Below are 13,763 nucleotides of genomic sequence, written 5' to 3'. Positions count from 1 at the left end.
ATTATATTTCGACCTTCATCGAAGTAATTCCGCTTTAATGCCGCTATTATACTCGACTTACATGCCGACGCTATTTCCGCCGGGTTACACGTGGCCTCCCGCGTACAAGCCCGCGCAATAAACACTCGAGGCAGTTTTTCTCTCCCTTCTTCGTTACCTTCGACATTACGCGGACTTCCCCCCGTGTTTCACCTCCGCATTTTTCTCACAATATCGCGCCTTCCTGCGCGAAATATACGTTATTACGATCGTAATTATTCGCGATTGATGAAATCGTCATTTCCTCGAAATCCTTAGGATCGATAATCGTCCAGGTGAACGTTTAGGTTGAGGATTGCTACCGTCGGCGTCGGGAGATTTCAAAGTTGACTTTCCATCGGCAAAAGTTTCATACGAAAGCCGCCGCAATACTTTATCCTTCAATTTTTCTTTTGGTATCCTCAAAATTTAATTTTACATTAAAATTCAACGAAGTTAAGAATTCTTCGACATAATGCGATGTAAATTTTTCCCGCGGAATATCCAGAAGCGTGATGTGATTACGTGCGAACGGATAAAAAATTCTGTTGAGATAAAATTCTATGTTGTGTTACAATCGACCTCGAGCTTGTCCATTAAGCCCTCGATGTAACTTTGATGAATGTCCACGTCGACGCGACGGTGTTTCGCGATCGAACATGCGGAATCCTTCCACGTGCACGATGCGATTGTTACCGCGGATCCTCCCTTCGGGGTCCGCCAATAAATTTTTCTAGTTAACAGGCCGCCAATTGCGGACCGAACACACCGATTCATCCCTCGGGGATTTGCCTCGGCAGACCGATATCCGCCGATAAATTTCTAGCTGTCTCATTTGAGGAGATACTCTATTGTTCACTAGGAGAAATGCAAACAGAGTTAAAATAAAAGACCAACAGAAGCCGCCGCGGATAATAATACTTGGCCTTGGATTGATATAAAGCGCCCGTGGAAGAATCTGTCGTTAGAACTTGATTAAATTTATTCTAGGATACCCTACATCAAAGCGACAGATAAAACTCCGCGTTATTCAACTTTGTTGAATCGAGATAAACTGTGACGGCTACCAATGCGGATGGTATTGCTCATACAAATGTGACAGAGATCGTTGCGGCGTATCGCGATATCGCAACAAAGTGCGACGCGAATTTCTACGCTTTTATATTGCGGGACATAAAGTTTTGGTAGCGCGCTTCCGTTTTTTGTTATTTGAATTTCAAATATTCCACGCCGGTGTCGAGATACGGCTGGAGGAATGCCGCGGCAGCAACGTTTCCTTTTCGCAACGATATTTCCCTTCATCTTAGCTTTTCTTTCTTGATTACATAGACTTTTTCAGATTGGATGTTGAGCTTAACGCTTTTCCATGCCGGATATTATATTTCCTTAGAAACGGCCTGGATTAAAATCGACAATTTAAAAATGACGCATTGAATCTCCGCGCTTGTCGGACCTCGCTTTTTGTTTATTAAAACACGACGATGTCATTTTTGTGAACGAACGACAAATTAATAGCGACTCGTGGACCACTGTGCAACGCCGTCGCGTTCACGCGCTCTTGTGTTGCACAGTGCATATTAATAAATTCCTCTCTTCGCGCCCCACGCGTCAAATTAGCCGCGCAATAATCATTACAAACGCCACTGCGCCATTCACTGGCAAACGAATCTATCGCGTGCGCGAGACGAGCTCTCCGAAATTATTCTCTTTGAGAACGTAATGAGTGACCCGCGGGCGCTTTGTCGCGTTGACGCGCGAGAGCGCAGCTCATCTGCGCTGTGTGGTGCATTGCTTACCGCAACGCGCGTTTCACTGTTGTTCAATGGACGCGCGAGCGAGTTTTCGCGCTTTCAAAAGCACCGTTTACAGATGTAACAAAAGGCTCCCCGGCGTCACAGACTGCGATTTCATTCAGCACCTCGCCATAATCGTTGGAAATACTCGATAAAAGCGATACGACATCGGCATATTGATGACAGGCGGTATGGTCTGACAAAGCGCCGCGCGCGGAAAGAATTGCCTGCCGTTGAAACACTTGTCGTCTTCATTCGTAATCGTGGAACGGACACGTTACGTCTGGCGTACGACGAACCGTACGATCGTATATCAGCGAGATCGAGTTATTAACACGAATGAAGGATGACATATTTACGATCCTTACATGCGAAGGCCTTCGTGCCTGCATTTCTGACCAACGGAGTCCTTCAATCCTCACGTGTAATTGGATTACGTAACGTTTCTCAAGGCTGGTTCTGACGTCTTATTACCAATTTAAAAAAATGGCAGTTAGCGGAGAAAATCTGATCTAGTAATGAATATCGATGAATGATCAATTCTAATAGTTGGAGAGATCTTTAACGCGCTTGACGGCTTCATTAGATAATCGTTTCGCCGATTATCCGACTACCTCGGCTACGATTATTCTCGAGTTTTTGAAAGTGTAACGCGATTATAGTGCGACGCGCATTGGGTATGTTCAGCGGAAAAGGCAACTTAGTAAGCGTTCAATGATTCTTTATTACGATTGGTTTCTACACTTAGAACCGAAAGCAAGAACCAATCATATTAAAGAATCACTGAGCGCTCACTGAGTTGCTCTTTCCGCTGAACGCAGCCAATGTTTCGTAGATAAGTTGTGGAAGTTGTTCGGTCGCAACTTGGCATATGCGCAAGCTTCACTATCTCGATACGTAAATGCAAGCTTTCGTATCGCCGGAGGATAGGAGAGGATGTCGCGGTCGCGCGTGCAGATCCTGAAATATGACGCTCTGACCAAGGCGGACGCGTCCGCATGAAATGTCTAAGTGTGCGTGAAATCGCGTCGTCAAGAATCCCCTCGGAGCTCGTCAAAAGCGCGAGGATCGGTGATGTCCGGCCGGCGAGTGATACGCGAAGACATCGGTCGCGACGACGCGTTCTGGTGACGTGACGCTACGACCGGGAGTGGAGTGTGCCGAGAATGAGCAGTCTCCAGGTACCGGAGCTCCGGCTTCCGGTGGACGGCGACGGCGACGGCGGTGGTCCCGGCGGCGGCGGCGGCGGCGGCGGCGGCGGTGGCGGCGGTGGCGGCGCGACGAAGGGCATCGTCCCCCTATTGCTAGTTCCGCCGAGCAACGTGCCGAGGAGACGGCATTCTTGGATTTGCGGGTGAGTACATAAATCCGGGACGCCATCCGGGTAGCGGGAGTTTGTCAGGGAAACTGTACGGAGGGAAATTATTAATTAACCACTTAACATGCGTCCCATGCGACTACATGCGAGCTCGGGTTCCGAGTTTATTCGCGCACGTTCGTCTCTCATGTGCACCGTGCCGAATTTGTTTTATACACTCTGAAATGTTCCAGCGTTAACTCCTCCGTCGAGCTCACTCTGGCGAGCTAATGTATCTTACGGATCTCTCGCTCGTCGAATCTAAATTAGATCCAATAAGGTGTGCTGCAGATAGTGATACGCCCATTATGCAAATACGACAGTTCTATGTATCGTAATCAAATGTATATAGATTGTTTGAACAATGTATGTCGTTACGAGATTCAGTACCAAGAAGTATTAGATAGTAGATATCTTATGATAACTGTTATTCACTAAGCTAACTGTTACACGTGCTAATTATCTGTACAAGACTTATAAATTATAAACTGTTATAAATTGTTTATAACTGAGAAAGAAGGAAAGGTCTCCAGTTTTAGGAATTAAAGCTGTTACTTCATCTCTTAGTTCTTAATAATAATTTATGAGAAACAGCAGAAGAAAAGAGAAAACCTTTTGCAAGGAAAGTCCTTTTTCTACTCTTCTTTTTTTTAACGTGTAAACGAACAATTTATTATTGTATGTCTAATAAAAACTTGTAAAACAGAATATTTTTGCGAAAAAAATGGAAATATTGTTAAAGAAATCAGTTTTTTATGATTAACTTTTGAATAAAAACTAAATTTAATCAACGTACGCCAAACATATACTTTAAACTTGTCTCCACAGAAAATACGTGCGCAAGCATAGTGATCAAGTTTCGGCTATTTGGATCTAACTAGTAGGTATTTTGGTTCCCTCGGGATCTTTAATTTGGGATAATTGTACAGCGCCGGTTTCAGACTGGGGTGTCGTTACAATTTCGAGAAGTTCGCGCGAGAATAGCCGCGTCGCCCGCGTCGCTTTAAATACAGTCAAAATTGAATGATAGACTTTCTCATGACTGGTGCTCTCCTTTTAATTCTCGTTTAGGTTAACATCTGTAAAGTTTCCACGCTAAGCAGCTCCTCAACCTTTGAATCCTTGTAGTAATTGAATAACAGTTTGCTCGCGTCTTACCTAATTCATTCTCCGCGTAAACACAATGTAGCAAAATTTCATTTGCAACTGATTATTGCATAAATATTCCATGTTGCCGTTAACGAAGATTTGTGTAAAATGCGTCGAAAATGGAGGCGAACGCGCGTCATTATCCACTAATTGGTTTCATTGCTGCTGTGTGTTCATTTAATTTTTTCCCGCATTCTACACAAAGATATTTGCATATTAATTTCTCCGTATTTTGTTTTTACTAAAACGCAAAGTTGACCGGCGGAAAGTTACGCGTGCAGTCATTGAAATACACAAACTATGTCCCGTTGCATACATTAACTTTAAATTAATATTATCAAATTAAATTTATTTAACAGAAAAGCGTAAAATCAAGATTTTTAACGGGTCATTCTTTACGCTTGATTATGTTTAAATTAGAAACTTAAACGGTATACGGTAATACGGAGAAAATCTTTTTCTGTTGACCCTATTAAGATCTTCCTTTTTCAGAGAAGGAAGACAACTCTTTTATCTTTTCTTTCCTGTCATCGCCAAGCGGTGCCGTTTTATAAGACTCTTAAACACACCATAGATACAGGTATTACGAACTACTTGCTGAAAATAAGAAGAAAGTACGCCCGTGTTTTTCTTCCGGATAGTCATTAGAGAAGGAGCACGATCGTGTAGACTGCTATGGTTTCATTAAATTAATCCACTTGTGTCCACTAGCGCTAGTATTTTCTGGCTGCTCACATACTCTGCGACGCGACGTGCGCGCTCTATCTTGGGTTTTCTAATTACTTGACGTATAGCACCGAGTTTTTCTTAGATTTTTACGCGCATTGAAACTTTCGTACGTTATAAAATTGCAGTTTCCGTACACTGTGAAGGTACTTCGTTACGTGGTTTCTAATTTTTATTGCTATTTTGCCGCGAGAACGTACGTACAATACCTATAACAGTGGCTTAGGGAGGCAGAAAACAATATACATACGTGGGCTCGTAAATGCGCGTAAATGGCATGTGCAAATGGCCCCGCAAAAGGTGAGTCGCGTCATCAGACACATTTGTACAAGACGTTCGTATAGCGATAACAATTGACTATTAATACCCCAGTCGCACGCCACGCAGCGTTAGATTCCTGCGCGACTTTCGTGCGGTAGTGGATTGCTTTCACGATTTACATGATTACACACAATTTAGGTACATGTAGAAATTATTATTTGACAATTTCCATTTCGTACGTCGCGAGGTACCTGACAGAAAAATTAATAGTCCGTCTTTGCATATGCGTCTTACATGCAAAATTGAGAGATAACGGTGACAAACTAGTTAGGACAGGGAAAGTGTATAGCTTTCCTCATGCGAAAATGACTATTATCTTATAATTTAATTCCAACATGATTCTCCTCTGTCCTATAACAAACGCGCTTGTCTTATCAAGGCAGCAAACTGCGTCTCGCAAGAGATTGTATATCCTCTTTTTTTTCTACGCTGGGATCTATCCTCTCGTGTGAAGAAAGGAAAACAGAGCTTGCCAGAGGTGGATGCCTCCAAATTGCATTTTCCGCCAACACCTGCGCGAGCTAGGAGATCCGACCGGGAGAGAATCCGGTTATTAAAGATCGCGATGCAGCTTGCACCTTCGTTCCTTTTCATTCGCGTTTTCTTCCGTCGTTCTCATTGTCTGTAGCGGAAGATAATAAATAACGTATCATATATACTTTATAACGTTCGTACCAGACGTTCAATGTTTTCATTGAGAAGCGTCAGAGATAAAAATAGAGGAATTGATTTCTATAGGACTATTTTCCTCCTTATATCACGAGAAAAACTAGAAATTAACTATGTATGTGATATTTATTTGTTAGATAAATCTCCTTGTCTATTTTATTCGTTGAAATCAAAGAATATGTAATTAAAACATTTATTAATGCATTTGAATTTCTAAAAATTTTGGTTTATCGAAGGTAAGCACAATGCATCATTTCCCATATGAGGATAAAATAATTTTTGGTAAATGAGTAAAATAACACAAGTTTACGAGACAGAAAATAGAAATATTTATTGGATTAATCTTTAAGATCAAATATCATAAAATTACATTACATAAACATAATATTCTTTTGTTTTTCCCGGTCCTTTGTCAAAGATGATTCACAGAACGACAAAAAAAAACAACTTTATACCATCCATCTTTTTATCATCTATCACTTATCAGCTCGTATAAATTGGTAATTCATCATCTCACGAGTTTTATCGTTTTATTCCCTTTTCTCCATTGCCAAAAAGTTGAAAAGTCAGAAATAACTAATGCGTGAAATAAGAGGTTTGAATGTAAATAGTGTACCGATATTTCTCCCTGATTTCTGCACAAAAATCGAATGACACGAGGATGTGTGCGTCGTATGTCGTCTACGACTTAAATTTCCTGAAAATATATATCATCGGTTTTTGGAGTAAAGCAGAAGCACGTTACTTCCTGCTCTACTTCTTTCTCCTATTTATTCTACATACTCACTTCTTGTGACGAATGGACCTTAAATCGATACGCTGTTCGTATTAATATTGCTACGTTTTGATGTAAAATTGAAATGAAAGAATTGTGTGAGTGGAATGATGTTTCCGCTTCTACATTTTGCTGTTATTTTTCTTACGAAAAATTATATTTCTTAGCGTAAAAATAATATCTGCTTTTACACATTGTAGCCTTTGATAACTTATTATTATTATTAAGTCAATCGATTTAACGATAATAAGTTATTAAAGACATATATATAAAATTTTCTTTTTATATATTATGATACATACAAGATATCATTAAATAATAACCCTGTTTTTCAAATAATTTTACGTGACGTAAAAGTTTTTTATTTTATGTTGCAGGTGAGTCCAGAGCTCGTGTTACTTCTTTCACTAAGGTTATGTGAGTAACAATTCAAACCGGTATTTTTATCCGCCTCTGATAGCACTCATATTTTACGTCACTCAGGCCAAATACACTGCGCGTTCGAAGCGAAATTTGTTGCTGCATATAAAAAGCAATATTAAGTGGCATCGATGGCGAATATCGGTGATAAATTAAAACAGTTTTAGCGGCGCTTGATCGAAACGAAGGGCCATTATGATAACGAAGATTAATATTTTTTAATTAGTTCCGATATTATATGTGCATTATGCATTTCGCAGCCGAGCATAATATCGTATAAAAATATCAATTTAGCATAATATCTAAATACTAAATGTATACACGTGTAAGGTAATACACGCGTAATCGCTATGTGAAGCTTGTTGTATAAATTTCCCATTAACTCTGTATATTCGTTAAATGCATTTCCCCTGTTACATTGCCTCCATGTTGAAAATAGCCTTCTATATCGAGAAGAGATAAGAAAGCTAAAGATTAGGAAAGCGCTTTTAGTTTCTCTCCCATGAGAAATGCGGAAGCCTTCTGTCGGAACGGCTCATATTCTTAACGTCAACGTGCGCAAAAACTCCGGCTTGGTTGACGTTGGCATGCAAGAGGAAATGGGTCACTTTTTCGGAGGAAATATCAAGTTTTTTTACGTTATGCTCAGCATTACGATTATCCCTGCCATATGCGACAAAGCATTATACGTCGTTTATGACTCTCGCAGTCTATCGATTGCACACGCGACGATAATGGTAATTACACGCGTGATGTAATGACTAATAGGGTTACAGAATAATCGGGTTACAGAATGGATACGCGCTTCAATGGCAAAACGGATAGATACGTTTCACGTAGAATCAATTTGTTGGGTGAACCTAAAGAACATATTTTAGATATTTAAAATTTAATTTAATAAATTTAAAAATTACAAATATTTAATAATTCTAAAAAATATTTTTATAACAATTGAATCTTTGAATGTTTATTTACGTTTATTTCTCTTACTTCATATTTCGTTTCTTTATATTTGAATTTATTTTGTCTAATCTTTTTTGATATTTTTAGTAATTAAACATTACATTTTCATTGCCAACACATTGTGTTCGATACATTCTACAAATCATTTTATAGGTATACGTTACTACATCAGAAGCACTACAAGTGTATTGTGTACGGATATGGTTTCAACGCGTTCTCGAATCGCCGTATTCCGCAGGTCAAGTGCACCGCGTGTTGTTTTATTAAGTTCTTATTTATAGTCCAACGTGACGGGTTTCCCAACTTCTCCTTCTCCTCTCCTTCTTCATTCCATTTGCTCTTTCGTTTCTTTGAGCATCAATATAAGCTTGCCATGGTAGGGGAATCGGAGGCATTCCTTCGAGTCCTGACAAAAAGGAATTTTCAAAAATTGCTTTTCGACATGTCATTCTTATACGAGCATGGCAAATTGAATTGCTTTTGTTTTAGAAGAATTCTGTTTGCTAAAAAACATCGCATTTACATCGTGTATATTTAGAAATAGAAAACATTAAGAAATATTATTTACAATGGAATTGTATCGTAATCTGCTATTTTGTATAATATAGGAAGGAAAAATGTGTTTAATCTGCTTTAATCTCAATGCATCTTGTTTATTTGTAATTTTAAAAAAGAGTAAAAGAGAGAGAGAGTAATTTGTAAAATTACAAAAAAACAAGATGGTAAAGTAATAGTTTTGAAAGGGTAGTTTAACAAGGCATAATGGAAAAATTAATTTTGTTACATTTTTTATGAGAGCTTCAATACGGGGTATCTTGCGGTATATCTCGCGTATTCGGTTTCTCACGCTGCAACGCCATACCATCGATTTATCGTGGATATATTTCATTTACGTTCGTTTCCCCACCGCTACGTAAAGAGATGCGCCGACGTTGCATGCATTTCACGGCTGAGAAGTTTGTGAGTTGCGCTATTCTTCGTTCTCGAAGGGAAATTAACGATGCGCGCCAAGATTAACATTCGTCTGTTATCAGTTGCTAAAAGTAAACTCATAAATATTCTCGACGTCAGAATAGAATAATATATAACGAACGCGTACAATATGTGCAATGAGTATTAAGAAGATTATAAGGTGAGAGGGAAAAGGAGAAAGGGAAGAAAATGGATGAGTGGAAGAGACTATTTTCGTTAATGTTATATATCAAACTTTATTCATTAACGTAACCTACGAGTTAGTAATTTATTATCTCATTAAATAACGGCATATTAATAACAGTTGTGCGAAATTACACGCGAAGTGAGTTAAATGTTTCCTAATTTGTAAACAATATCGCTATATGCCATCGTTATATGCCATAATATTGAAATTTACGTGGAAACTATCAGCAAGAATCTTGAGAAGCGAGAACTTTGTCGATAGAAATCAATCTCTCGAGAACAGTCGTCAGATAATGAAAATATTTTGTCAGTCTGACGCATACTTGAATAAACAAGGGCCACTTTTCTTGGATATATTTTCATTATCTGTAACGGTATTTAATTTGGTCGTTGAAGATGTTTTTCTTTATTTTCGCAGTTGTAATTACCTTTCAATCATACCCGACAAGTAATGGAACGATAACTTTGCGCCAGAATCTGCGCTAAATTAACTTCATAACGTACTTTGAAGTTCAGATTAAAACGTGAAACTTTTGACGTTATCTTTTCATTAGATAAACTCGTAATCTTATGACATTGGCTTACTTAAATCTTTATTTTGTTATCCGTCCTTATCGGAGGTGGTCGGAAAAAACGAGCCGGAAAATAAATCTTTTTATCGCGAGTTTGATGAATGAAGGTATTTCGTGAGCCTGACGTTTTAACTACCTGCGCGCATTCGCTGTTTTTCAAATAAAATATATTCTTGCACACAAAGCCGAATTTTGACCACCTTGTAGATGGCAAAGAGAATGCGAGGCTACTAGGGTACAGTTCTGGTCCTGAGGGATCGATACGAACCGTTGCCTGCTACCGTTGCTGCTACTGCTGCTACTGATGCTGCTGCTGCTGCTGCACGGGTTTGCACATTCGCCAATAGGCGACAACCTAGCAGAAATGCACGCTCGCGGAAGTTTTGCGCAAGTTACATCGTTATTTTAGTTTAAAAAATTAGAGTAATTTTCACGGAACTCACTGAGCTCTTTATCTCGATTAAAAATTAAGTTCGCTGAAATTAAATTGTCTTTTATGTGCGCCCATGTAATAATAATTTAACAATAAATACATTTTGCTAAGAGCGGAGCAGAATTAACAGAAGCGGGAAATCTTAATGAAAACGCTAATATACAGTTTCATTGTAAAATTATCTTACGTATCAAACTGTTAAAATTTAAATTATTTATTAAGAAGAGGCGTTTGAATTTTGCAGCCAACCGTATTAAAACCGATTGTGGAGAAACGAAGTAGAACAGCCCTTTTTAGGATTATGCGGTTTAACGCGATTTTCGTGAACATTAAATGCATTTTCATGCAGTGCATCGTCCGACACCTATTTATTTTCATACATTATAACGATCGTTAATGCAAATTGTTAACGTTGTCACTTCGCTGTCTTCACATGACTATAAATTATTGATAGGATATCGTGGGTCATTAGTCAATTTAAACTTCTTTATCAAGGTATTCACATGTAGTGAATTTGCTAGCGGCAAATTTGTATATATTTTCCAATTACTGTTATTGCTACAAAAAAGTCGCTCATGCGACGATAATTCTTACAAATCTAAATCAATCATTTGCATATATTGCGGTAAAAAAATTCCTTAAATCTTCTATCGTCTTTTTGTTGAATTATGCACGACCAATTAATTACCATAATACGCGGTTGCCTCTAATGATGATGTTTAATAACTTTAATCCCTTATATCGTTTGCATGCGTTCAATTTAATGATGATTGCGGCTCGTTGGTGCCGAGGCTGCTGCTGGCTTAATGCACGCGTGACACACGTGTTGTCGCTCGCTCGTGTTATGCGCGCGATCGAGAAATCGTGTGCTGCGTCATAATGTCTGCTGGCGACAAAAGTGTCAGCTGATGTTAATCATTGATGATTTGCATTCGTCACGCCGCGTTTCCACAAGGAATTACGACGCGCGTTGCAATTCGACGATCTTGTTTTGTCACTGTGATATCGGCGGAACAACGCGAAGAAAAGGGAAGGCTAAATAATTCGTCGCATGGAAAAATAAACATCTCGTGTTAACTGACAATTCTTTCGCAAACTGTCATTATTCGAGCGAGCAATCGATTATATACGAACTTAAAAAGTGTAATTTCCCAAATGGACTTGAGAGTGAAAATTTCACTGGCGGGTAGCTCTCATCGCGAATGTTCCCTCGTTTGTGGTACATTTCAAAGTTTGCACGTGTACGCGCATGTAAACGTGTCCGCGCGCATGCATGCACATTCCGTGAATTACATCGTAATATCGTATACACGACACAGCTACGCTGACGCTGGCAGGTGTAATGTTTGCGGAATTGAATTACCATTTGCCCACTCGTTGAGTCTAATTATACCGGGTGAGAAAAAATGTGCATGGTGAGCAACGTCGGATCGACGTGGCCAATTTTCTTGTCGTTTTACCGAATTACGTTTGCGCCAGCGAATCAGCTTTTTCTTCTATTTTCTTATCATCTCGTGCAACGAAAATGATAATTAAGTGCGACCTGTGCACCAAACTTTATTCGAGCCTGGATAATCTTTAGTTTTAGTGGAAATAATAGGGAGTCTCTCATGACCGAAATGCACGAAATCGGAATCGTAGATTTATTACATATTGCTTTTAGATCGCTTTGACGATTTAACTTTTTTAGAATCTTTACTGTTTTAATCTGTTACTCTTTTGCCACTATTTTCCTACTCTATAATTCCATCAGTTTAAATACTTTGCAAGACGCGATGTCTTCTTGACTGCTGTAATTTTCTCAGAGATATCTTCACGTTTCTGCTTCATGCATTACTGCAAGTGTTTGAAGAAGACGGTTTAACTTTGAAGCGAAATAGAATACGTACAGAAGTCGTAAGAGAATGACTAACGCTGCGTTCGAAAGCAATTTCGAGTTGCGCGTTATAACGCTGAAACTTGATTCCCGAGTTATCATATTTGACAATGTGTAACGACGTTTTCCAGTATTATTCCGTTAAGATCTTCCTCGCACCGACTTCAGTTTTACGTTATTCTCTTTGTAACTTTTTACATTTATTCTCATGTAATGACGTTAAGGGCGATGCTATGTTAATTAATGTAAAAATTATTAAAATCTTGCGCTAGCGGAATGTATCACTGTTTAAACGCGTAATTGAAAAACGTTCTTGCACTGTTTACTTAATTTGATTTTTGTAATAATGTTTATTTTCTCGTATTAGAATTTTGCCCGCTACAGACGTTATGTAATATATGTTGTAATACATAATACATGCACGTTTCACTTACCCATATGCACGAATTATGAAATGTACTTAAGTTTACGAGCCGTTGTGTCACGTGGTTTTTAACTTCATTTACTTTGCGGCGTGATATATTGAAGGAGCTCATAACGGGTTGTGCCGCTGCGCCGCGCAGTACCGAGTTGAGCTTGCCCTCGGGTCGTTTTCAGCAAGACCAAAAGTCTTTTTGCATACACCGGCAAAGCCATGTAGAGCGCCTCGAAGCGCGTATTACCTTTACCCTTTTAACGTTAGCATGCGTTCTGTATTCGTCCTTTTACGATTTTCCCGTAATTATTGCGGTACGGCTCGCCGGGTGTTAAGGCATCTGTCCGGTTCTTACATCATGCTTTTTGCGTTCGCATTTCCCTGCGATAAAATTATTCGTAATATCGTTGCTTTAAAAGAGGAGCCAGAGCAAGAGTCTTTCTTGTTATTTCCGTCCATATATACGGTCAATTAAATCTGATGGACCGTGATTGAATTTCGCTGCAAGAAAGATGAGGTAAAAAATTTACAATGCATATTACTATTGGAATAACAAAATGGAAAGTTGTCAGCATTAAAATGAAAAAATTATGTTGAATTAATTTGAAAATAATTTAATATTAAAAGTAATAATCTATTGAATAATAATAATTTATTGCATTATAATATTAATATCGGGATGTATAAAATAAAAATTTGTAGAGAAGTCATATCTTGTCGCAGAATATAATTATATATTAAATGATTTTTTACATGTAAAATAAATTATCGGATTAAATTGTTTTAATTATTTGCGAAAATTGATTTAATTGAATTTAATTTAAATATTATTATTCTAAGATATGTATACATATATATAAACATGGGCCACACTTTCCGTTATTGTTTACTATAGGCGAGTATATTCGGCGGTTTTGAGTTTGTGGTTTCCCGTATTTATTTTTCAACAAAATACTATCTTTCTATTCACTCGACGATAATCGTGCGTTGCCCCTCGAGCCACTCCACGGTTTTTATTGGGCAAATTAATAAAAGTGGATTGGAATTATTAAATCAATTAATTAAATCTTCTGTAACGCACGATTAAACAAAAGTAATTCTTTATCACGGTAAAAAAA

General features: G+C 38.5%; 1 protein-coding gene across 7 annotated transcripts in view; it reads left to right on the top strand.

Annotated features, from left to right (window-relative positions):
• Positions 1-13,763, top strand: part of Dnc (phosphodiesterase dunce) — a 296,932-nt gene that overhangs the window by 130,634 nt on the left and 152,535 nt on the right. For 2 of the 7 annotated variants that reach the window (XM_071726344.1, XM_071726341.1), the window contains exon 2: positions 2,647-3,165. The exons of 3 other annotated variants lie outside the window; for them this stretch is intronic. In XM_071726344.1, the coding sequence (XP_071582445.1) occupies positions 2,978-3,165 (188 nt within the window). In that variant the 5' untranslated portion in view covers positions 2,647-2,977. The remainder of the gene's footprint in view (positions 1-2,646; positions 3,166-13,763) is intronic. 2 more of the 7 variants (XM_071726355.1, XM_071726349.1) reach the window with 2 other exon arrangements.

Source organism: Temnothorax nylanderi, unplaced genomic scaffold (genome assembly GCF_030848795.1).
Source record: "Temnothorax nylanderi isolate EJ_2023f unplaced genomic scaffold, tnyl_v1.0 TNYL_tig0009_pilon, whole genome shotgun sequence".
Lineage (NCBI taxonomy): Eukaryota > Metazoa > Arthropoda > Insecta > Hymenoptera > Formicidae > Temnothorax > Temnothorax nylanderi.
This window is presented reverse-complemented; position numbering and strand designations above follow the sequence as displayed.